Here is a 26,919-nt window from a genome sequence, read left to right on the forward strand (position 1 = left end):
ATATGACGAACGTCCCCCACGAGTATTAGAGAAGCCGACCCTCCTGCTTTCAATTCTGAGTTATAATGCGCTTCTGTACTGACTGACGCTGTTTAATGCTCCCGCTGTCGCTTTTTGATGCTGCCACGTTGCGGTACATCGATAGGTGTGTCTGTTCTGCGTAGTTCTGTTGCTATGCACGTGTGCTACCTAACAACGATGACGTTTGGATCTGATGGATCATTTTTAATTTTATGTTTTTAGCTAGCTTAGTTGTAAATTAGCGAGATGAATGCACTGGCAAAAAGTATAATTGGCTAGTGCAGCTCAGCCATCAAAGTTACGACTTTGGTGTATTTGCGGAGGAAGTCCAAGTTTGCCCTAAAATGACACAGACAAAGAATTTGACTTAACTGCTATATTGTTCCTAATTTGAATTATAAAAAAATTTATCAAAAATTCGAAACCATCCATCACTTACAAGGAGAGTTGAGAGATACCCCATAGGAACACAGCCTCATCGGAAAAAGAACAAATAACCTCTGGACTTATACCCACCCCCTCTGTTGGAAACAAGTAACGCGATGGGGAAAAAAAAGCGAGAGGATGAGTAAAGCTTCTGAGGTACGAAGAAAAGCAAGGGAGAGAAACACGGATTAGATTAGGAGGAGCAGAACATTACTGGCCTATTACAAGGCGATGCCCCGAAACTAATAATAACAAACGATCCGGTAACCCCTGAGGTCTCACGCAGAGAGCGAAGGCGACTGAGCCCATACAGCTACGAGGCGGGTGTAATTCGTATAAATGATACGGCCCGGTGTACGCCTCGTGTCTTGTCTTTCGTGCGCGAGCGAGGGATCGCATCGTCTATCGGCGTGGCATCGGGAAATTAGATATCCTCCTGTACCCTCCTTTTTCTTCTTCTACCACGGAGTTCTCGTTTCATTCCTCCTGCCCAAAAGTTCTTGACTCGCTATCTCGGCTTGGCGCCTATACGCCTACGCCCTCGATCGTCCGGCTTCGACAAATTCGGTTAGTCCGGTGAAAAATGAAACTTGGCCGCTTTCCCCTGATGCCTCATCTCTGTCTCTACGTGCGTCCACGTCCTTTCTGCTTGTGTGTAGTTGTAAGGCCATTGAATCAGGCTAAATTTTTTTTTTCGCTTTTGGTATCGCGCGGATAAAAATTATGAGCTATCCGATAAAAATTTATGCTTTGTTTCTTCCACAATTTATTTGACAAAACAGCTTGAATTTTACAAGCGAACATGCATCAATTATCATCGAAGCCGAAGTCTCGATTTTAGAAACGCAGGCTGCCAGTACCTTGAAAAACTTTAAAATGCAAAAGTCAAGAGACAGCGTTGACGTCTTATTGTCCGTGCTGCAAAGAGCTTTTCGTAGAAGCTCTCAAGCAAAAGCGAGCTCACGTACAAACTCCTCGCGTATACATATATGTACACACCAGAGCGCGCTTTGGCCTCTTAAGAAATATTTGCTGACTCCTCGACTGCTGCAGGTATCTTGCAATAAGGAACAAAGGAAGGAAGTTAGACAAAGAGACAAGAAGTTGGTAGGGGGGGGGTGGAAGTATGTGAGAGCTGAGGTGTCGAGGTGCAGTAGTTGGTGGGTAATGAGTGGGCACGGGCTCGGTCGTGTTGTTACCACGCAAGATGGCCGCTCTGTCGCCACCTTACCTTTTCTCCCACTCTCGCTGGCCGCTCCCACTCCTTATCTTACACGTGAACGTCATGTGACATTAATTTCGATGACGCTGAGTTTCCGCAGCAACTGCTTCTAGAGTAGTCGGCAACTTTTGCTCTTACATCCCATCTCCCTTTCTCCTTTCCTTTCTTCCTTCATCTTTTGCATTTTTTAAGACGAGTTCTCCCTCGGTGTTTTTTCAATGTGAAGTAAAATAAACACCAAAAACTATACAACACTTTTTGTTACTTTACGACAATCTTGGTTGTCTAAGGCGTTAGGATGACACTAGATAGATTGTACAATATAAAAAAGTATCATTTCCCTTTCACTTGTTACTTTTATTACGTCTGTTATTTTTGGTAGTAAAATGTAAAGTAAATAAATTATTGCATTCCATTAAAATCAATGGCTCTGTTTTTTAAAGAAAAATACGACAAATGTACGTATTAAAAATTCTAATGAATCATCTCGATAACATCATTTTACCTGGATCGTAATGTGATATTTTCTCTAGTCCATATTTTCTCAAAGCCATTTTCATCCAAATGTTTGTTTACTAAGAATGACATTATTAATTACATTATACGTTATAATGAAAAAAGGTTTAAAATCAATTCATTAAACTTTAGTTTAAATGATGCGTAAAACTTTATAATAAAAGAAAATCACAGAACAATATTATTAGAAAATCGTGTTAACTTTGTTTATCAGCATTCATTTGAGGGATATTTATTAATCTGTTTATACTGTCACGCTATCCTCTTCTTGGCATGGCTTTCGTAATAACTCTCATTTTATTATGAAAAAACTCATATTTATTTATTTTCTTACACGTTTTCTGGTACTGTGCAGGAATCCAAATGATTTTTACCTATAAAACGGGGCTGAATCCATTACGTCAGCTCTCACTGATATTATACCTACGGTATTTTTACCTCATTGAGTGTCTTCATATAAATATTTCGAAAGGATATAGGAAAACGTGTTGTGACAGCTTGTATGCGTCCTTGTCCAAGTCTAGTATCTAGTTTACCTACCACGTTATGAATATTCTCTGAAGTTGGATGTTACATCGTGTAGGTCATCTATAGCTTTATTTTTTTGTAAGTAATGGGAAAATTCGCGAAACATTGACTTTCAAAACCACTTAACATGTTTCTGTTCACATTCAATTGTCTCGCGAGAAAAATTTATAAAACATTAAAAAGAATCATAAACCATGTAAAGGCTACTCTCTTTCTCTAAGAACGTAAGCTCAAATTGCACACACAGTCTGAACTGACCCGTACGCAAGGGGGCTTTAAATAACATAAAAGCACCCAGTCTCGCCGTGTTTTTCTCGGCTCTACATGAACCTACACACGTGCACCATATGAGAGGCCTTCTTCCCTTTGAGGGCAAAAATTTCGACGCACATTGAACCCTCGGTCGAGAAGATCCTCTGGAGATCCCCGAGAAAGAAAGAGAGGGAAAACCCTTGCGCTTGTAAGCACTGGACTCTTTTTCCGTGCGGCAAAAAGAGCTTCTCTGCCGGTGCTAAAGAAATTAGAGGGATAATTCCTCGGACGAATACCTAATTTAACCCCTTTTCGCGCTCACACCACCTGAGAGAAAGAATCGTCGTCCTCCAGCCCCTTATTATCTTAAGTGCTCGAGTAGACTGAGCGGGTCGTAAAAAGAGCTAAAAGAGTCTGGAAGAGGATACCAAGAGCCTGACAACGGAAAAAGAGCCTCGCTAGAATCCTGAAAAGGAGCCGAGTAGTAATATGCATTAGCCGCAACAGGACCCTTGCACTTTTATCTTTGCGCACTCAGAGCTTTTTATTTTCCAACATCCTAAGAGACAGAAAGTCAAAAGTGTAAATATGTTGACATATTGCTAATAATTCGAGCTTGTGATTGGTAACTCAGAAAGAATAAATATTACACAGAGCATTGTGAATATGATTGTTGACGTTGACCAGATTAACTTGTTTCATCATTATAAATAACATATCAAAGTTTTAAGAAAGCTTACATTATTTTTTTTAAGAATTGGATAGAAAATATTTTTGTCATGCACGAGTTACTATTAATGAGTCGTAGAAAATAGTAAGCTATTGTTTTTGGCTTTAGGAAGCTTTGCTTTAGTATTTGAAAGGTAATTACAGCAGCTCAAGTAAATGGAATAATGATTTGATTGTTTTCAAGAAATCAACAGAACTAAAAAAACCAAAAGTCAATCAATCTCACCTGCTTGGTAAAAGGAACACAAAGAATTAATTTCACGAGCCCAAATGAAAGCTGCCCCTCTGCGGGGAGAGACTATCTATGATTTTTCGCGGCATGCGCTTGAAACCAAAACAGAAAGGAAGTCACGGAACAACAACAAAAAAAAGTGTACGATGGCTTTGACGATGCCGTATCCGAACGGATGTAGAGGACAAAGATGATAGGTTTGGCTCTTTTGTTGGGCACGTGTCAACTTTAACAAGAGAATTGATGGAACTTGGATGGTGCAACGCAAAAAAGAGAAAGAAATAGAAGCGATTGTTCGACTGTTCCGGCGTTTTCTCTGTGGACTACGGTTGACCGATGATACCGGAATACGTACAGGGGCATGTATATTGGTTAGGACTTTGACAAAACCAGTTCTAATCGATCTATGCATTGGTGAGAATCAATATGCTGGCTTCTTCTTTGCGTTCTCGTTATTTTTTTCCACACAGAGGAAGATAAAATTTGTGATAGGGACTTTTCTTTTATACGACTAAAATGATTCGCATTGATATTCATTTAACACTGAGTTTTTAAAAATGACTGATTTAAGTATCGTAGTCGATCGTATAACTAGCAGACGTTGGAGGCATTAGTTTTACTCGTGTGTTTAATAAATAGCTTAATCATACTCGTCATACAGAGTGTAGTCACTGCAACCTAAGTATGGGACCACAAGCATGCTTGTAATAGTCTATGAAATAACAACACTGATTGGAACCATTGTTGTAGATGAATAGCGCAACAGTAACAACTTTAATCCTTCAAAGCATACACGGTTAAAAAGCCTTAGAGACTTCATTTTTTTTAAACTTATGTTTCAAAGTAAGTTTGCAATGAAAATGTTTACAAATTTGAAATATGTCAATTCATGACTAAAGATCACTTTTCAATGACAAAACCGTTAATTTATATGTTGGTTATGTGCTAATCTAGTGCTTCCATTTGAATGGTGATAAAATTCATACCACTATGATTAAAATTTATTAAACTATGTTACATTATGTTCTAGAGCTACAGGAAGATAATTTAGCCCCTTCAGATTTCGTTATCCAAGTAATAACATCTTATCTTCCTATTGACATGTGAAATAACGTGCAGGAGCACCAAAAGTTATTTTCGTTACAAAAGCAGTGGATATTCTAGACAATTTTAAATTATTTGAAAAAGTTCATCGTATTTTATTCTGAACGTTTTAAAGTTGTAAGAACAGAATTTGTTTTCATAAGGTTTTGGAATTCTACCTTTTGTTATGTATCTTAAGTAGCTGCTGAGCTCATTGATGTTTCCTTCGTTTGTAGTTTTCATATGTTTTTACCAAAATAATAGTTACACTTGTACAACTCGAAGATGATCAACTAAAGCGAAAATATGTTTACCTAGCTAGTAGGGATATTTGAATCATTAATGCTATTACATGGCTAATGAAATATTTGCAATGTTAAAAGAAGAAAGTAATTTAACAAGGAATCTATCAGCTCATGAATGATTATTTCAGGAGTACAGCAACTTACGAGGATAATACTGACCGCATCTTTAACCGCTGATTAAAATAGATTTAAAATTTTTTCGAAAAGAAAAAATAACATTCCACAATTACAAAGGGATAAATTCTACGATTTAACACGTTACAACGTACGCCATACAGAAAGCCGTCTACTAAATTATCCACGCGTACCCGTGGAACAACTGACTGACCCAGGCTTTAATGAGCGAACCGCGCAGGAAGGAAAATGATGCACACACCCACCGATGTTAACGCCGGGGACTGGTATGGTACAGAAAGAGAGAGGGAGGGAAAATCAAATCGAGTCTTTGTCACTGTGCCGTGTATTTCAGCGAGCGAGCTAGGTTGAGGGGGGCGAAAAGGGAAAACCGTCAGCTCGATCGATGGATCAATCCGTTTTGCCGCTGTGACGTTGACGAAGCATGGAACGAGCTTTTACGCAAAATAGAAAGCAAAAGAGAATGCCAGAATGAGAGATCCCTCGAGTGTATGACCTAGGGACCTCCCTTTGCTCCATGTGCGAGAGATAGACATCCAAGTGTAGATGTACTAAAAATATTTAATAGAGAAAGAGTCCATGGAAGTATTGAATGACTTTGCGGTCCACTGCCAATCAATTTGCTTGTCCGATTTTTGGTAAAAGATGTGGGCAACGAAAATAATTTTGGAGAGAAAAAGGAAGCTAAGATACTTGTTATTGTTGAAAATGTCGTTGCATACGAGTATCAGCTAAATAGCGATTGAGATAACAAGTGATAAGACTCTGTGTTCGATTAATTCTTAATAAACTGTAATTGAAAATATATGGGGAGTAAACAAATAGCTAGTTTATAGCGATATTCAGCTGTAAGCTCAGATTTTTACTATATTTGATTTAATGAGCAAATTAAAAAAAAAAAAAATGTAAACTTAATTTAGTAAATAGAGTGACGTAATCAAATCGGAACTGCATTATTTAGATAGAAAAGCTAAACTTTTTAAAGCGGAGTATGTTCTAGTTAGTCCATCATACTTAGAAACTCTTTTTTTAAATGTTAATTTTCTATGTAAATACATTTTTTCTGTACAGCTTATCCTCGTGAATTTTCTATAAACTCATGAGCTCGTGTACGTCAAAGCTTTTGAGAATACGGTGCGTTATGCGAAAATCGATGGGTGAATATGTAATGAGAGCCAAACATAAATAAGTTAACACAGACGAGCTGGCGTGTATGCATGTGTACCATGAAACACACTGGGAACGTGCTTGTGACAACTTTGTAACACGATTATTTAATCTTGTTTATAACAGTAATTTGACATTATATTGGTATTTTTTCTCAGTATTGAGTCAATGTTTGGCAACGGTCGTTTTTTATAAATGATCGTTCTTGATTAGTTAATATCTAATTGATAACAAGCATAAAAAAGCTTATTTTCTTAGGTATAAAAGGAAAACATAACCACATGTGAGAGCTACACACCACGAATTGTCAGTTTCAAAAACTGAAGAGAGTTGAGCTAAAAAATAATACGGGAAACAGACTCTGCGGCGTTTTTCATCTCGATTTCAGCGGTTTTACGCGGCTCGTACTCACGGCTCTTGTATTTGTCCATCAATCACGTGACGTTTCCATCACCACTATCACCACCGCTCATCGGACGAAGTGTGCGCACGCACGAAAGCACGCATGATCCACGTTTACACGCAAATATCCGCGGTGGCACGTGGTACGGGAAAATGACTTTTTTACATGCGTTGCACGCTACGCTCCCTCAATTGTAGCAGAGGCAAATAATTGAATCCCAGCCCGTACAGCGTTCGTCGCTTCTGGTTTTCGTACACAGCTGGGTGTGTGTGAGTTTGTTTTTAGGAATATTGTGAGGGTAGATGTGCCTGGAACTCGTGCATTCGATTACCGTAAACGGCGAAATACTATTAAAAGTTGGTTCTTAGAAATTCAGGAATTCAAAATTTTCTATCGTAACTTATACTAATTTTAAGAATCACTCATTGTGTATTTTTTGGTCAATAAGTCGATACTGAAAGTTTAATTTCACATATATTGTGTGATGGACCGAATATTTTCAAAAAGATGCAAAAATATTTTTCCTTTGGTGTGAAGCTACAGTTGAAAGCATACCTAGTCACTAGATAACTACTCCTTATTACGTCAGATCATATACTTTTTAATAAAATTAGAAATAAATATTAATATATGTAACTATTATTTTATTTCATAAGAAACAGTTGTTTTCAACAAATAAATATAATTTTTATTTATTAAACATCTAAAAACTTCGTTTTAATATGTATTGCATAACAAAATAAGACTTAAAATAACAAAATCAACTTAGAGAACTTAAAATAAAAATACTTAGAATAATCTTAAACTAACACGGTAAAACAAAATTTCAAAAAGCTGAAGATCAAATTGAATTTATAAAATACTTTTTAAGTATTAACAATTTGTTTAAGTGATTGAGGAAAAAAAAATTGTATTGTAAGTGAATAATATTTGTTCGATGTGGTATAATTTAAACAATGGACGATTTCATAACTATGTAAATGAACATTTCGCTTTATAGACTAAAGGTAACGTGTACTTGAAAGTCGAGCTTAAAAATGCCACATTGCATAGACAATGGTTTTTATATTCTCGAATTCTTTAATATTATCATAAAAACTCGCCACAAATGATTCAACTTTTTTCAGATTACAACATTTGACATGCGTGGAATGTGGAAACGTCATATACTTCGAAAGGTTTCTTTTTTATGATTTTGACTTACATTATAAATGGCTCATACATTAATTTTTATTTACAATAATTTTTGGATGATAATCGAACATTCTCATAATATTCATTTGTATCTCACAATACTCAGAATTGCTCAATGTTTTTTAAACCTATTTCAGAACATGATATTTATTACGGTAAAATATTCGCGAGATTTTAAAAGATTTTGTTCACTTATGAAATATTATTTTTTGCTAAAATCACATTTTATATTTACAAATAATATTTGATGATAAGACCCTGGTTAGTCCTCGAATGTGTCCTTGTTGAATGATATCGTCACGAGGAATTGCATCTTCATCTTTCAGTTTATAAACGTTATGTTTGACACGTACATAGTACTTTAATTAGTTAAATTATAATACAATGATACAATCCTTAGTCCGAACAAAGTTTTGTTACATAAAATCATGATACAATGATCGTAACATAAACACGTGATCCCATTTCAAGCAGCAAAGATCACCAAATTGTGATCAAAAGAAAACAATAAAAATCGTATATTCCATTTTAATACGGCCTCCAAACTTGCCGGGGCTTCGGACTCCTCTCTCTCCTGGCCCTAATGGTCTCCCTATCCGTCATTTCAACCTCCTCATCCTTCCTTTTGGTGCTTATCGTCAAATCTTGTCCAACGTTCTCCTTATCTTTAGTCCTCGACTTGGTGCTCAGGTCAACGCTACCCTCAACCCGTATCTTAATCTTCAGACCACGCTGGTTGCTTGAGTCCTGATTGTCTGAAAATTCATGCTCGTGTTCGTGGATATTTTCCAAACTCGGTCGTAATCGACCAGACGTGCTTTCCTCTTGGCTAAGTTCCAGATTTTTCCTTCAAAACGTTTTAAATTAATTATTATTTCCCTTGTCATGTACTTAATGTTACGCAAGTGAATTAGCCAAACAAAATGTAAAATAACACAAAATAAAAAAAAAAGTTTAGCTGATTACCTTGAAGGTGAAGTTCTGGGGCTCTCCTGCTCAAGAGACTCCTCGCTTTGCGACCGACGTACCATCTTAGACTTCGGCTCGTCATCAGTGTCGTCGACATCTATACTGTCTTCAGGACTATCCGGATCTCTTGAACCTTCTTCTTTGTTTTCGTCTTCGGGGCTATCTTCACTTTCGGAACGCAACTTTCGTAAGTCCTCAAGTCTTGACTGATCGGGCCTCTGGAGCCGCTGCTGAGCCATTCGCAGGGCTAATGCGTGCCAGTCTGGCTCTAACATGTACTGCTGTGTATGGTAGAGTGGATTGTAGAGCCACGAGGACTGGGGGAGCAAAGGAGCGAATATCGAGCCAAAGAGGGAGTTTGTTGCACCTAGAAGGTGAAGACCTGCACAAAATATTTATCATCATCATTTCTTTTATTCTTTCAATAATAAGTTACATAAAATAAAGGAGAATTGATTGCCAACCTTGGAAGTGCGGATGATGGCTGGTTGGACTGGAATTGCTAGATGCCGTCACAGTGGCCGTGGTCGGTGGAGTCGTTATGGCTATGTGTTCCGACTCTATTGGTGGTGTCGTAACAGTTGTTGCCGTTAGCAGACCCGTGCTTCCAGTAACATTACTGGGTAATGTGGATGATGCCGCTTCCCGTATGGAAATCCCGATCGGGGTAAGCTCCGTTTGTCTCGATGAATCTTAAATCAATGTACGTAATTAGAGACTTGTAGTTCAACGAATGAATGAATCTTTTTTTGTCATTACGTTATGTCAATAGAAGGTTGTTTGTTAAAATAAATTAAAATTTTATTGACGAGTGAAATTAAATTTACAACAATGATAATTTGATGTTTAAAATAAGATTCATGATGTGTGACATAAGGAAGAAAATTTTCCGTTCCTTACACGCAATAACAGAACGATAACTTGCAGGGATGTCGACAACAGCAAAAACGGCACCCCAAGAGTAAGGAGTAAAAGTAAGAGCAATTAAGCAATCCTTACCGTTAGCAGACGTGGTGGTTAGTCTGGGCGATCTCTGCTCGATAGCGTGGTGAAACGGGTTGAAGGCCGAGGCTGTGGCCGTGTTCACCGCAGTGGTCGCGCCCGGAGGTGCTACCGTTGCTGCTACCACCGTCGCCGCGGTAGCCGCTGTTACTGCAGTCGGCTGGGCAGCGTGCGTCGTCGAGTGGTGGCCTGGAGCTGGCGGAAGACAGTGCGGAGCCAAACCACCTCGGGACAAGCCACCCCAGCCTTGAGCTGCCGCCGCCGCTGCGGCCACGGCTGCGTTTTGGTCCAAGCTCAAGTGCTGCAAACCTGAAATCGTTGGGGTATCAGATTGGTCCCTTGTTATGAACCATTTAAGTAGCTTTTAATTGTAGCTCATTGTGGTGGTTCTTGTGATCTAGCAGGAGGATGTGATTTTGAAACGCGTGTTAAGATAGATGTTTCACGTTTTTTTTTACATTTCATACAATGAAATGCAACGTGTTTCAAATTATGTAGGTAGCATTATACGATTATGAGTTTCATTAAGTTTTCCTCTGACGAAAATAATTTCATTTGAAAAAAAAAAAAATAAACAAGACTAAAAAAAAGCTTGTAAATAGTAACACTACTAGCAGCCCCCCGTCTCGGCTTCGCCCGAGACTTACTAAATAAAACACCGTAGTGTGTTGACACGTAATGTAAAACATTTTTAGTTAGAAAATTTTACACATATTCCCGATACATCTCAGAACAAAAATCTTCTTATTAAAAACATATTTTTTCGGAATCCATATAGTTTATTTGGTCAAATAATAAGGTGTACAAATTCAAAAAAATAATTATGCTGAAAAGTACTGTGCGTTCTTTATGCCATAAAATAATCGATGGCTATAAGAAGTTGTTGATTTGGTTTCTTCTGTGTAATTCACAAAAAGGGCTATTTTTTAAAGCTGTTAAGATTTAAAACCCCCAAAAAATTTATGTTAAAAAAAAATTGTTTTTTCTTATATCTCATAATTTTATTACCAGAGCAACAAAGTCCTGGACCTTAATCCCAACATTTTTATTGCCACAAAAACACAAATACATTTTCTACTCATTAAAAAATCTGAAGTAGGATCTTTAAAGATTTCAGAGATTGCTGTGAGGGTACAATGAAAAGCTGATCTCTCACGTAATGGACTCTTAAGTTGACGATTTTGACGCTGCTGTTTCAATCTCGATAAATTTTCTGCGTCAGTTTCTTGACGCCTCAAATTGTATTCATTAGATACATTTGAGGTTTTCTTTCCAATATACCCTTTTGCGACTATTGGTATGCTTACGACTTTTATGACCCCTAAAGGCTATTTTCAGTCAACTTTGTTAATTTTAATACATTTGTTGGCAAGGTAGTTCGACGTCCGATGGCCCTCAAAAAGACCAGTAAGCTTCTTAAGTTAACTCTTTTTTGACTGCAGTTAACAGCAATTGTGACTGCCTGGATACCTCAGGGTGATCTTCTCTGGCTTACTGTTGAAGACCCAGACTGATTGGGAAAAAAATTACAAAGTCCGAAGCTTTGGGGCTAGTTGTAGTGCTCTTTCCCAACGTCTCCCGGTATAACGTCAAAGACGTTGGTGTCTAAAGCACCTTTTTTATTTTGCAGATTTAGTTGTTTTGGTGATCTTAGATGGGGAGATTGGTTAGTGATACTTGTCCAGTGGAGGCTGTCCCGTTGGCTCAAGTTTTTTTTTCTTTTATAGCTGTTATAGGTTTGCCCAGCGCAGACTTTGGAGAGGATCAGTGATTCCTGGTTGAATGCTTAGAGTCGAGAGGGTAATATAGAGTCGTCGGTCACCGGGTTTCCCAGCCTTGCGAAGAACAACTCCGCAGGTGACGTCTGCCAGTGAATAGCTGACTTGGTTTAATAGTGCCCGTCTTTAGTTAATATAGTCTTTTAGTTGACGAATCGCTTCCGGAAATGGTAATAAAAATGTATTTGTTGGCAAGGTAGTTTACACAAAGGTGGCCCCTAAAAAGAACCGATGAAATTGATGGTTAAGTAGGGAACGTAAATACTTATAATGGCCCTAAAAAGCGCCAGTGGTGAAACTTCCAGGCTATTCTTTATTATTATTCCTAATGATAAAGAGCTGGCTACGGAATGCATGATTCTTACCCTGGGAGTCTCGATGTACGGAGACTGTGATGGAGGGAGGTACGCCGCTGACCAAAGAATATCTCGTCTCGGGTCGTTCCCCGGATAACCACCAACTGCTCAATTGCTCATCTTTAGACGGGAACATGTGGGTAAGCGCGTTGGGGACGCGACTACCAAGAAGGTAGCCGTTGTGGCTCCCCGTGCCCATCAGAGCTGTTTTTCCTTGCTTACATTTGTAGCCACAAAAATCTTTAACTACACCAGGTGGGATGGTGGGACTGCCACACATCTCTGAAGAGTTGGTGCAGATTGTGCTCTGGCTAGATATGTCTCCTGGTATTCTGGCAGAGACGGCATCGGTTGGAATTAATTTATTTTTCTTTGGTCACACTCGTCGAGATTCAGGGTGAAGGGACACTTAGGTCCCTTCCCCCTTAGAGAAGAGTGTCGTCCGTAACCGGGATACCCAGCTGCAGGGCTATCACCAGCATTCTCTGAACAGCTTGATGAGCTGCCGAAGCTCGACTACAGATCTAACGATACGCTCCGGCCTATTATAACCACACTTATTTAATTATGTTGCAGGTAGCTTCGATTTTATGTCGACGCCACCTAGCGGATTTTACTGAACTAAAGTAACGCTGGCGTATTTTTGCAAAACTTTGAGCTCATTTATTGCTATTGTTATTAAATTTTTTAAGATAAAAACTATACTAAAACCATCTAGGAAGTATCATGAATCAGTGTGCAAAATTTCAGCAAAATCGGTTCAGTAGTTTTCGCGGTTAGCGATTACAACGGTTTTAGCGACTTTGCTTTATATATTAGTAAGAAGAACTGCGTATTTGTATGACAGTGACATTTAATAGTACAAGGTATGTAACATGTTTCACGGGACATGAATCTTAAAAGAGCCTATTGCATATTAATAGTTACCACTGGTAGAAGGAAACAAGTTACCTGAATCAGAAAAGATGGTGGAGCTGCATTAATTCAATAGACACTCACCTAGTATGTTACACGAAATTTATAGTTAATTCACTAAATGAGCGCAGTATGTTGCTCACAATTTATTGCCACGCATCCCATAGCTTACTCGCGTTGTTCTAATAATTAATGCAAAACTAGTGATTTAACGATCGTGTGCTCCATTCGTGCCGATGCTCCTGTTTTCGGAGCGTTTGACCAAGTTCGGAGGACGTAATTATTGATGAATAGGAAATTTTCGATACATTGCTCTCGAGTGCTAATAGAGTTGTCGTTTAACTGGAAAAGGCTGCACGTAAAATAGTTTGTAGAACAATTTTAAGAAAAATGTGTATGAGTGATGGGGGGAATCAAATAGGTAGTATGCAGTGGATTAAAATGAAAGGAAGAGTTACCAGATCGAAACGAAAACAAGAAGGGGTCGATACCAGGAGGAGAAAGAAGAAACGCAAGTGGAGAGAGAGCTCCTGTTAATTGAAGCAATATTGGTTTTCAAAAAACCATGATCAATAGCAGATTATAGCGTTGTACTCTACTTTTTCTCGTATACTGTTCTTCTTCGTACGAAGAGCAGTTAAAAAAATTCCGTAAAAGCTGGCTATGGCAGTCAAGAGGGAGGAGTGGAAAAAAAGGGTAATGGAGGCAAATCTCGTGGATACTGTACTGCAGGCATGGCATGAAAAAAGAAAAAGACCAGGGTTGGTGAGAGGAGCAAAAGGAAGGCAGGGAATTTCGCTTGTGGGAAATAAATAGGAAAATACTTAGTTGCTCGTGTGTCTGGCGTGCAAAAACTTTTTTTTTAGTTGTATACATCTACAAGAGTATTTACTATGTAAGCTTTGATCAGGCACATGAGCTGCAGTTCATTTGTATGTGGAACATTAGTTGATTAAATAGTAGCTTTTTTCACGAGTAAATCTCTTTTTATGCCCCTTCTTTTACGGTATTACTTTGATTTGATAATTTGATTTTGCTGTACGTATATTGTTTTGTTTACAAGCAGCGAAAAAGCATGTGAGGAAATCAAAGAAATCTAGAATTAAAAGTTCTATCAAAAGAGAACAGGTGTTTTCTGACTGGAAATTATATTTTTTAAATAAAAGTAGATGCAAGCAATTATAGTCAGACAGGTAGAGAATTTCCATTGAAGTCTAAATAGTTGATTTTGAGATGTTGGAATTTTGTAATTTAAAAAGTATGCCCTTTCAGAACCAAAGTAAAAAAATAATTTATAAGTATGCATGGTTAACATTTTAAAGCAAGTCACAAAAAAATTGATTCAACGCGATAAAATATCCGTAAGAGTGACGCTGTGGGTTAAAAAAAAGTGTCGCACAAGAAGTAAAAAAAGACTGGAATTGAAGTTAGTGTCACGGGAGGGGTGATATAGAAATTAAAAAATAATAATAATAAAAATCTCAAGAACTGCACCGGGAAGGAGGTAGCTGCGTTGGCATCAATGGGTGTGGAGAAAGGGAGATAAGTCTAGCAGTTGAGAAACAGAGACGGTGAGGTTGCAAGCTCGCAAATAGGTACGCATGGAGAAAGACACTCGTAGGTAGTATGTACATACACCGTTTGGGTGCATCGCTAACGAGAAAGCAAGTGAGAGAAAGAGAGAGGAAGCAGTAGTGGTAGGGATGAAAAGGTCCAAGTCAGGGATGGTGGGGCGAAATATCAAGAGCTTTTAAGGAGTAGGGAGAGCTGGAAAAAGCGGGAGGGAAGAGAGCCAGGGAAGGGGGTAGCCACGGAGTCACTGGCGCATGGGCGTGGCGAACGGAGATTGCGGCCTGCCGGATTGGTTGCCCGCAAAGCCCTTTTTGGGGTAAGGGAGGAGGGATGAGGACTAGCGTAGCTGCAGGTGGGTAGCGGTGGCACGCGACAGAAAAAATACTCCCGCGAGATACATGCAGAGTATATCTATGTTCATTTGGCAGCGGTGTAGGGGAAATTTTTCCATCTCTAGCAGAAGAAAGAAAACAAGAGGGTGGGGATTACGCCGGGTTTTGCTTAGTTATAGCTTACGTTACTGGGGGGCGCTGCTGGTGCCGTTCTATACGAGGAAAGGATTAAGAAAACGATAAGAGAAGAAGAGAGAGAGAAAGAGAGACATACAAGACAGGCGTGACTTGAAAAGCTTCGTTGGCTTAGGAAGGAGAACACGGGAGAGTTTTCAGCCGAGTTTTCGGTAACGGGAAAAGAGAAAGAGGAGAGCGTGATAAGGAAATACATAGCAGTGAACAGGAATTTTCCGAGCTTAGGCATGGATTCAAGCTTTTTTTCTTATTTTCTCTTTTTTTTGCTCTGTTTGGAGATTTTTGCGTTAAAAGGATTAAAGAATCCCGGCGCATTTTGCGAAAATGCAGATTTTTTAGCGTGTGGTATAAAAAAGTTTTTTTAAGCCTTGCAATTTCATTAATCCTCCCGCGTTGAAAAATATTTTAATTTCTCTCTTGAAGTTATTAAAACTTGCGTCAGATTTTTTTCTCAAACTTGTTAGTTTTCAGATGTGACGATTAAAACAAAATCATGTCTTTGAAAAATGTATGTATGACAATTAATTCATGAGTGAAGGTTAAGCAAAACCTATTAATCATTAGATTAACGAAACTAGATCTATAAAATAACGTTTTTTTTTTTGTTTTTTTTTCATATGTCGTGCGGGTGGATTTAATTTTTATGGAAAGAGTATGTTTGATCAATCTGAAGCCCTACGACACTCTTATACAAACATACACGACTACACGTAATCCCTCGTGCACACTACTGTATAATTCACCGTCACACAGCTCGATGAGCAAACAAGCAGGACTAGAGCAAGTGCAAAAGAGCCGAGGCAAAGACGTAAAGAGACACTGGGAGAGAAGGGAGTAGGCAAGCAGTAACATATTTTCAATTTAATAAACCCTCGAATACCGCGCCCGCTCGGGGGATCACCACTATCACCACTCTGACTGCGTTCCAGAGCCGAGTCTCCCTTCCTCACACTCGTGTGCCACGCCAGCTTTTGGACAGGGGCGATAATTCCGAAAACAAATGAAGACTAATGAGAGGGAGACTCTCTCTCTCTCTCTCTCTCTCTCTCTCTTTAGCGTAAAAGCGAAAGGGTTTACGAGAGTAGTCACCCTTTTAAGGAGTGCCTGAGAAATGTCGAGGTTTAAACGGCGCATAAGGGAGCAGCTACTGAGTCTTGGTGGCCGTAGGGTATGAGAAAGGTGAGGTGCAAAAGAGCTTGAACCCTTTCTTGGATGGGAGCATAGGGGAGGGAAAGAGTTTAGGAGATGATGTACTATCGCTCGGGTCTTGATCGCTCCTTTGCAGCAGTAAGGGCTCATGTGTGAAAGAGCAATGAGTTTAATAGTATGTTGTTGTACCTGCTTGTGTCTTGTTCTTTGCTTTTTTGTACAACGCTGTGCGTGAAATCACTTTCATGTTGTGAAGAATTTTCAATGTAACCAACAGTGTGACCTTTTAGTGCATTATCGAGTCTAAAGAGACAGATTATGTCTTATGATGATTCACGTTTTCTATGATTTTAGTCAAAATTTAGTTTCTTGATTTAATAAAAGAGGATTACAAAACATATTTTACAAAAAAAGGTTATTTCTAGAAAAGAATTCTGGGAGATCAGACACTTAAAGAGGTATTAACCATGATAGGGAGGAAGAAGCCTCGTAAATTCCAGCTAGGCCGTAAAGAGACGAGCCACTGGTTCTGGTGAGTGCGAGATACATAATAAATTCATTCGCTCGTCTTCTCCGATCTCACGGGTAGCTACGCGTAAGTTTTATCTATTCAGATCTATGCTAAACAGGCGTTAAATAGCTTTTGCCCTCGGACTCGCTTTACCCTTTTAACCCTCTTAGAGCTACATCTATTTACCTGCAGCAACTCAAGATAATAATAAAACTCTTCTGTTTTTGAGCAATAAGTATGTCTTTTTTTTCTAATCCACAGCTTTGAGTATTACACCCGCGTATTTATTTTTCTTCGGTTTAGTATACTTTCAACGTTCTAATATAATTTTTTCCACCAAACTATTTTCCTTATAGGTAATCCTTACCTATTAAGATTTGAAAAAAAACATCTTTTGAGGAATATTAAAATCACTCTTAAACAATCACGCAGTGTGGCTTACTATGAACCTTAACGGAAACCCCTAGCCTAAAACCAGCTAACGAACGATCAACGCCGCAGTATTGTCAAGAGGCCATGCCTAATAACGCCTGCACGGATCTCGACTTTTCAATTCCAATCAGCCCAAAGGGGAGTAAAATACTCTCCCCTTTAACGCAAGTTTAGGCCGTGCCTTTCCTCTTTACACGCAGCATCTCAAAGAGTGTACCTACACCGCTACGTGTACCTATACCGCTTGCGCGCTCGTGCTAAACTCGGTCGAGTTTCCAAAGCTCCTACGTGGGTACCCTTTCCAAGTCTACGAGCCTGTTTTCATTATCGCACTTGCAGAGGCTCCCAAAGCTACCTCAGCAGTACATATATGTGCTGTCTAAGAGAGCAAGTGGAGCTCATCAATATAACGCGTAAGAAAGAGAGAGAAAGGACGTTTCTGAAAGTCTCCTGACACCGTCATCGTCGTCACCTTGCCGACGGATCGAGTCAGACGGAGGTTGCAGATACTAGAAAGTTTGATAAAAGGACGGAGGTGGAGCAATAAGGTAGTTATTTGCCTTAAGGCGTATATTTAAGGGGAGTAGAGAAATACAAGTGTTTCAAGAGATTTTTTAGTATAGGGTTTGACTTCAAATGATTTTAAGAACCTTTACTGACTTTAAGTTTAATGGAAAAAAATATACTTCTTCAAGTCATAGGCTTCTGTTAACTTCCAACGTCCTTGGGTGACTAGATATACTCTATCAGTTTCTAGAAAGAATCGATGTACTGCCATTTTTTTTTATCTCAACCTAATAAAGTAATAATTAAACATTAGCATGTAGATCAATATTTTTGAACAGCTGCATTAAGAAATTAACTGGTCGATGAATAAAATTTTAGAAGTAAAACAACTTGCCACTTAGGAAAAACGTGACAACTTATCTCAACTTGGTGATGTTAAAGGATGAATTTGGCTGATAGAACTAAAAAAAGGTTTACTCAACTCTCTCAGCAATCAAAGAAAAACTAGAACTTGAACGTAAATATATTAACTTATTTCTTACGGGGAAAAAAAATAACTTCCATTGTTCTATTTCAAACCAGATAAGGCTGTTAATTTGATTTTTTTGCGTGACTTTTCTTGTCGTTAAAGATCGATCATTTTGGTAAACAATAGTGAAGTAAGAACATAAAAAAAAAACGCAAAAAAAGTACAGGCATACATCAGTCTTATTAAATGGTTCATTCGTACTTGGAACAATTTCCTCTCTCGACTGTATGAATAAGACGTTATTTCTCCACGTGTTTTATTAGAGTTCTTACAGTATGTCCCTAACTTTTTTTAATGAAGAAAAAAAATCTAACTTTGATACATATAAACTACTTTTCAAAAAAAGCTAAAAAAAAGTCTCCCACTGATTCTCCAACTTACAGAGTACGTTTAACGGACAGATAGCCAAGGCGTATATGCTCACACTATCACGTCCACATGAAAGACGAATACGAGGGGACATGGAAGAGGTTGAAAGTCGAAGCAACGATGCGTCATTAGTTACCGTCCTCCACCAGGCCAGTAGCAGTCTAACTCCAAAAGAGTAGGAGGGGAGGAGCGAAAGCAAGACCTGATTAAAAGACAGTCAAGGCTGGCTGGACGAGGACGACGACCATGTATCCTCATGTACGTACATCCACCCACGCTCACTCTCCCTTCCGGTTGGTCTGAAATGTGACGCGAATTTAAAGGATCCGCACGCTTGGGCACTGATTTGGTGCTGCTGTTGCTTACTGGTACCTACTGGGGGTCACGAAAACAACCATGTGCTAGTATTAAGGTGCCGACCCTTCCCACACTATTTTGAGGCAGTTACTTACTTGGAATGATCACAAGGGTGAAATTTTTTAGGGGCCATTTCTATATCGTCCATTGGTTGCGTATTTTTTAAACTGGCGTCTTAAAACATGTATTTTTTCTACTTTTTTCAAAGTTTGAGGGATCATGCAGTAAAGATTTATCTGAAAAATTAAGACTGCTTAGACTGACCATGTTATTTACCAGAGCAACAAGTATTGAAGTACTCAATTTCATTAACGTCTACGACTGAAAGTGAGGCTTTAGAAAGTCATGAGTTAATTCTGAAAATATTGTTTGAAATTGGAGACTTGATTGGCTTCTATCCCTACAAAATAATGATGAGATAGGAAACACAAATAAATTAAGATCTAATTAGATTTGGGCTTATAGTAGAACTAAAGGTAGTATGAAAAGAAACATAGCTATTATCTATTTTGGAAGATATTTAAAATGAAAGTTGTTGTGAATTATTTACAACAAAAAATAACAATCATTGAAAAACTAAGTTTTTTACACTGAGACCTTAAAAATGAAGAAAAAAAACATTTCAAAACTTCTTTAGTATCCCAAATGAAAAAAAAGAGATAAAATTGAAGACTATTCGGGTGGAGGGAGAAAAAAGTCGTGAAGTCAGTGCAAAGCGATCCATGGAGCGACAGTTCTAAACTGGGCTGGAAAAAACAGAGAAAGAGGACTGGAATAATGAGAGAGAGAGAGAGAGAGAGAGAGAAAAAGCGCCGGCTGGCAGCAATCTTCGTTCTCCCCCTCAAATGAGGTAAAGGCCACCTTATTGAAACAGGGGTCGTCGCGATTTTTCCAACAGTGAGTCGAGTACCCGCTACTACCACCACCATCTCCACTACCACTGCTACCCACGCTGGGCTTGGAAGGTGCGGTTAATTGACACACGGAGTCGTCGAGGGAGAAGCGGCAAAAGAAGTGGGCAGAGTTAAAAAGAGCACGCAGCTGCTGTTCTTGTTAACTTGAATCTCGTAGCGCTTGCAATTTTTCATCCCCTTAAACGAGAAAGAAAGAAGATGGAGGAAAAGAGAGCAAGAGCCAGAAAAAAGTGGTTCAAGAGAATAAATGGAAAGAGGATGGGATGAAGAGGTGAGGACAATGATTCGAGGAGGAAAGGAAAGTATCGTAATTAGGAAAATAAACAAAGATTGGAGAAAATGTGGTTAGATTTTTCTTTTGTTTTTCAATCTGACTAGAGTTTGAGTTATTTATATTGAGTTGTGAAGATTATACACTGTTTCATTGAGTAACAAAAATATGGTAGATGAAGAAAGAAAAACGTAAAAAAATATCATAGAAATAACCAGCATCGAAGAAAACATGCACTGAAGACAAAGAACAAGGGCAAGAATGATGGAAAGGGAGAATGAAAAAAAAGAGAAAGAGTACATGATTGGGAAGGGGAGGATGTTTGCTCTCCTTCGAACAAGCGTTCTCTGTTCTCACCAAAGTAGCACCGCAAAGTCTTCTCACCCTCCAGTTTAACATTTACCCTCTCCCTCTTTATCTCGCTCTCGTGGTGGTAATTAATTTTCAAAATGAGAAATCACGTCGCTTCATTATCCAAAGTGGGCCCTCTGATACACCAGGGACACTTTGAAATTATTTGGCTTTCAACTTTTCCATCTAACTTGTTACTTATCTCCCAAACAATTTTTTACTCAGTTTTACTTTTTTTGAAGTAAGCTTTTTTCTAACAAATATACGTTTGACTAATATTGTCAACATTTTTTTGACCTTACATGATAGACCTTTTTTTTATTAGATGTCATTACTAAGGAAAAGTAATGTCTTATACTAAATAGTAGTTTCAGCATATATAGGTGTAGTAAACAGGAATACATAGAATGCTAAAATTGAAGTTGCCTGAATAAATCTCCACTTTCACAAAAGGTCACATGCCTAGCCAACTTACCTCTTCAGCTCAAGAAAGAGCAAAAAATTCCACCAGACAAGAACACCGTAACGTCCAAGTAGTCAATGTATATTACCTTTTTTTTTATTTTTCACGTAGAAGAAAAAAGAAGAGAAAATGGGCCTCTACATCACAAAGTAAAGTGCAGAGAAGCAGAACTCCTTTAGTGACTTCTTTACAAAGCCAAGGGTGATAAAAGATAGGGAAGAAGGAGAGAGAGAGAGAGAGAGAGAGAGAGAGAGAGATGGTAAGCCGTGAAATTCGACTCCAGCCGTGGCTCTATGTACACCCGGTATAAGGTGGTACGAGCGAAATTTAATAACATCCCCCTAGTTACACCTCAATGGGCACCTTAACAACTCTCCCCCTGACTGATGACTGAGTGCCAGTATCGCGGGGATTCCTGACTGTGCGTGTATGCGCTTATTTCTTCCCCTTCCTCTCTCCTTCTCACTCGCCTATTCATCTACACTTCTGGCTTAACACGCTGGTGACGCTGCTGTCACTGTGCTTCCCTTTCCGTCTCAAGTTTGATCTTCAGTCTAATTCTCCCTCTGTCTGTCCATCTTTATTTTTATCTCTAATAATTAAGTCTTTACTTGAATTTTGATCATTACTGATTTTGTGATTAATATGTGGGGGTTAACTATTGTAAAATTTCAAGAAATTCTTTGAACAACAATAATAATAATAATTTATACCTAAATCAATGCATGTTGAGTAATTAATGAAAAAAATTAATTAATCATCTATGGACTTTAAAATCAACGAATTATAAGTATGTACAAAAGTGATGATAAAACTTCAGTAAAATAGCAATGCAATGCCATAAAATAAAGATCGTCAAAAATTAGTAGTCCAAGTTCAGAGTTGGTCGGACAAATATAACACAGTAAAACAAAAAATGACCAGCACATTCGTAGAACTGGACATGGGCGCAATCTGTGTGACGTAGCATGAACTAAACCGAAAGGGTTTAAGCAGCGGGAAAGAGAACGTTGGCAGGTGCTGCTGCTTTTACTACTGCATTGCCCTGAGGGCAACTTGTCGATACGCGCTGCTGTCGCTACTGACCCGAAAGAGAGCGCGCTATAATTGATCGATGATGAAAATAATTCTCATTCCTACTACCCATTTTTATTTTGGTTTGACTTTTATGAGTAACATTAATAAAGGTTCGCAAAGCAATTTATATTGAAATTCATTGTTACTTTGATTTCATTACCATTTTTGAAAAAATTACTTATTTGAACTTAAAATACCGTTAGAGAGTAATTGTTGAGCTACACACTTACTAAAAGGAAAGTCTAAGAAAGTTTGAGTTTTTCTACCAGAGTAGTTAAAATTTATAAAAAATGATAAGAAAAAGGAAAGAAAGAAAATTTCAATTTAAATAGACAAAAACCTACGTTATATATCCCTTTTCCGAGCTGCTTCTTTGTAAACAAGGGTTGGAAGAACACAAAATATGAAGTAAGTGGGTTGTTAGTTGGTAAGTTATTTGTTACTTTAATAGAAAAAATAAAAGTAAAAATAAAAATAAATAAAAAAGTTTTCCAAAAGAATTGATGACAGCTATGATGATCACATCATGAAACCGAATAAAAAGTCTACCTACTGATCGCCGTAGAAAGAGACAAGAGGTCAGTTGAGAAGAGAAAGAGAAAAAATGAGTTCTGGAGAAAAAGAGGAATATGGTGAAAAGGTAGAAAAAAAACAAAGAGAATAGGCTACGAGAAACTGAGCGTAGATCCGTTTAAGCCGCTTATCATGCCAAAACAATGCACTGTTGGTGCCCCATAGTATCTGTACCTCGCCATCCTCCTCCTTTCTCGCTTCACGCTATCTCTCTTCACTTGACTATTTATACCAAGGATATCCCTCGTGACTCGGAAAATGGGTGGACTGGTGGAATAGTGTGTATGTAAACGTGTAAGGGTAGTTATGTGTGTAGTGCATTCTACTCTGTTTTTAGAAGCTAACCAGTCTAAGAGTGATTCAGTTTGATTTTTTTAGACAAACGTTATATGCAACTTATTCGATTTTTAATCTTTTCTTACCTAAAATCGTCATAATTTTAATTTTTTTTTTATCGTTTACATTTTAAAATGTAAAGCCCAATTTTAAATAACTATAGTTTTGAAAAATGTGTAAGGAAAAGTAGGCATGCACTTTTTTCTACAGAGTTCTAGAGTATGGCTAAGGATTATGTGACACGATTCAATTAGGCAAAAAGACCAGAGGCGAGAAATTAATACGTATCAAGGATCGATACAGACAGACGTGTACACAGATAATCTAATTATAATTGCTTACCAGACAGCTTGAATCCCAAAGGGTCTTGTGGATGTCCGAAGTGAAACTGCCGTGGCCCGAAGTGGAACGGATGGAAGGCTTGATGACCTGAGAACATTACCGCTCGATGTTTACTTTGTTCTTCAGTCTTTATTGCTAGGAATTATTTTGATACTTTTTCTGTGTATAAATCATGGTTAAAAAAACAATGTTTTTTTAGTTTAAATTTAAGAGAGGTTGCGTCACTGAGACAAATAGCAATTGGCAACGACTGTAGTTCATGCTGAGTCGTTCAAAAAGGTACGAATAAGAACTTTACGACCAGAGTATTTTCTTATGTCTACGTACTTCATAATTGTAATTAATAAAGTTTATTTTAACAATATCACAATACTAACGTGTTTTTGAACGCGGTTCTCTTGGACCGTCTACTGTCACTTTTATGGCCTTTGAAAGGGTCGCCACTTGCGGTGGTGACGTCTGCAGCATTATCGTCAGCGTAAAACTTTTTCCTGCAATAGAAAAAGGAAACAAAAAAAATACATACTTTGTTTTAGACATTCTTTTTGTATAAAACTACCGACGGCAAATAACAAAAATAAATTTTCCTTCATGCATAAAAAACTCAAACATCGTCTCCAGGGGAAGGAATAACCATCCATGTAAATCTGGAAATACGCCGTGTGAAACGCACAGCCACGAATAATTGACGCCGAGTACCATGCCCTTCCTCACATTAGACAAGAGATTAGATTCCACATGAGGGATCCTGAGCGTGAGGGCAAATTAAAAAGCAACCTTCCTCTCTTGGTTTCGGTAACCCACGAGCATGGTCTGGGCTGCATTATTCAAATCCAATCCGACCAACCACGAGCATCGCATTATTCATACCGTTACGACTCCTCGAATGCTCTCCTCTTACTTTTCCTCTACACTTGTACTACCTCGACTGCTGCTTCTGTTACTCCAATGGCCCGTACCGTATCATACGTGATGACGCTTAGAGCGCGAGTGGTCAGTTTTTTGCACGCGGTTTCAGGGATGAATTAGAATGCCATAAATAAAGAGCCTATAAACACACTTTACATTCGTTGATTCCTCATGGATTAGCTACTTTTTTTTAGTGTCCGATAAGCAATCTGTTTGTTTTATACATCGTTTCTTCCGAATGTACTCAATGTAGGCTGTTTCTTTTTCAAAAAGTGTATATTCCTCGCACTGAGAGAATAGAATCATAAAAATTGTAAAGAAATTCCAGCAAAGTTACTGCTCTGCACAGTAAATCGAGTGCAAGCCGGCAAAAAAGGAAAAAGTTATTACTTTTAACATTAAAAATTTCTATGTGGGAAAGTAAAATCTATCAACCGATCTTTTAAGGTTTACTATTCCAGCATAGTAATTTCTACTGGCCCAGCAGCAATTCTAACTACTCAAACCACAACTTTAACTGTTAAATATTTAATCTTTACTATTAAAAATAAGAATTGTTTCCCTTTCTACCAGCTAACATCTGATTCACTATGCGGAATGGAAATTTTTGCTGGAATTTTTTTATAGTTTTTTTATTTTTTTCACCCAATGCAGTAAACGTTAAATCATCAAAAGCAAAATAAATGACTAGCATCATTGTACATGTTTAATCGAGGAAGTATCGGCAGCTTCATAAATAAAAAAAAAGTTTTAGCTTCAAACCTTTGACATTTCAATTCAGGAAATCAACATAATACGCCCTCCAGCTTTTGAGACTCGAGAGCTTTCAATGTATTTCCAATGTCGATTTTTGGATTAAAAGAGGCTTTTTGTTCACTAAAAATTTAAAACACGTTGAAATTCATTTTTAAGTTTTACTTTTTGTTTTTCTATGTACCGTATTTTCAAGAACGTTCCTATATTTCATTTTTAAACTAATCCAGCATATTAACAAGGTGTGGCATTTTTGTAAAACGCTGTAATCTAACAAAAAATAATTCACTATAATTAAAGCAAAAACTATCCGTGTATGAAATACCAAAGATTAATTATTAAAAACAATATAAAGAGAAACCAGCACGTGTCGTTCAGTACAATATTTTATAATGATTTTTCCTCAATTTAAAATTTGTACTGTTTGATAATTTCTTTTGAAATTTTGTAAGAGTCCGTTCGAAATGTGGATACAAATAAAATTTATTACGTAGCTGTTGAAAAAAAAGTGACAAAAAGTTGAGCTTAAGGAATCCCCCCCGAATCTTTTGAGTCTGATTCTTTTAATATTTTGGAATAATTTTTTTGACGCCCATAAATCACATCTATGACAGTAAGGATGTTTTTTTTCTTTTTCTTTGTTTACCGTTGTGACGACAATACAATTTTTTGTTCTAAAACTAAGTTTATGTCAGTAGCTTCAAGTGTTTTTTACAACTATACTCCCGGAGTCAAGAATGAAAGTCGTAGTACTCTCAAGAAAGAAAACAAAATAAGAACTGAACTACGCTGAGGAAAGTAATGTTCAAAAAAGTATTACAACTATACGAAAAATTATTATATTTTTTAGGAAAGCTGAGATACTCCCCTAATGACGCAAATTATTACGTTTCTAGTAATTTATTATATTTTAAATAACCATCATTATAAAACAGCTCTACACAAATTTTTACATAGCATAATAAAAATTACTTCAGGTTCTTTCGTACCTAAGCTTTTTAACGTGACATACTAACAGTAGCTGTCAGAGGAGAATTATTTTATTCACTAATTTATTACTCATTCCATAAGCCATTAATGAAGATGAGACTATAGCTGCGTAATCACCAAGTTTTTAGCTATTTTCAAAAAAATTTCAAATCAAATATTGACGTCGATTATATCCAGGCATTGCAGGTTATGTATCAGAACCACACTGATTCTCATAAGACTGCACGTAAAAAGTTCAAAAATAAAATTATCAGTATCTCACTTTATAAGCTATGAAGACAATTGAAATTTGAATCAAAAGTTGTTCATACACTAATTGAGGAATCAGATTCAATAACTCGATCTGCTCTCGAAGGCCCTAAAAAGTTATGTCATAAAACAAATTATAAAACTTAACAAATCGTTAAAAAAAAAAATAGCTGATAGAGAATCGAAAAACGCAACACATTTCTATTTACAGTTTCTTTGTTAAATGCATAGTTTTCTAGTTAAAATAAAAAGGTTTAGAAATTTCATTCGCGTAGGTCGAGTTATTGAATCTGGCCCCTCAATACATCTCTGTTTAAAGTATTATCAATATATTGACGTTAGTTGTCTTAGCGAATGAACTTCCTTAAGAGGATTACGAAAAAAATACACCTTTTTTTTAGTATACTTGAGAGCTTGTTTGTTACGAATTAGACACGATTCAGTACTGGTGGTTATTTCTTATGGTACACAACAATTGACAGTACTTTTGTGTTCTTCATCACAT

At 37.7% G+C, this 26,919-nt stretch overlaps 1 protein-coding gene across 1 annotated transcript in view; it reads right to left on the reverse strand.

Moving 5' to 3' along the window:
• Positions 1 to 8,178: 8,178 nt before the first annotated feature.
• LOC106638979 (uncharacterized) overlaps positions 8,179 to 26,919 on the reverse strand; it is a 45,386-nt gene continuing 26,645 nt past the window's right edge. The window contains exons 4-9 of the mRNA XM_089597380.1: positions 23,891 to 24,004; positions 23,514 to 23,600; positions 10,182 to 10,493; positions 9,647 to 9,874; positions 9,180 to 9,564; positions 8,179 to 9,060 (exon numbers count right to left, since the gene is read on the reverse strand). Of these exons, the coding sequence (XP_089453506.1) occupies positions 8,742 to 9,060; positions 9,180 to 9,564; positions 9,647 to 9,874; positions 10,182 to 10,493; positions 23,514 to 23,600; positions 23,891 to 24,004 (1,445 nt within the window). The 3' untranslated portion in view covers positions 8,179 to 8,741. The remainder of the gene's footprint in view (positions 9,061 to 9,179; positions 9,565 to 9,646; positions 9,875 to 10,181; positions 10,494 to 23,513; positions 23,601 to 23,890; positions 24,005 to 26,919) is intronic.

Source organism: Copidosoma floridanum, unplaced genomic scaffold (assembly GCF_036245765.1).
Source record: "Copidosoma floridanum isolate Cflo_tuat_1 unplaced genomic scaffold, Cflo_Japanese_pri ptg000032l, whole genome shotgun sequence".
Lineage (NCBI taxonomy): Eukaryota > Metazoa > Arthropoda > Insecta > Hymenoptera > Encyrtidae > Copidosoma > Copidosoma floridanum.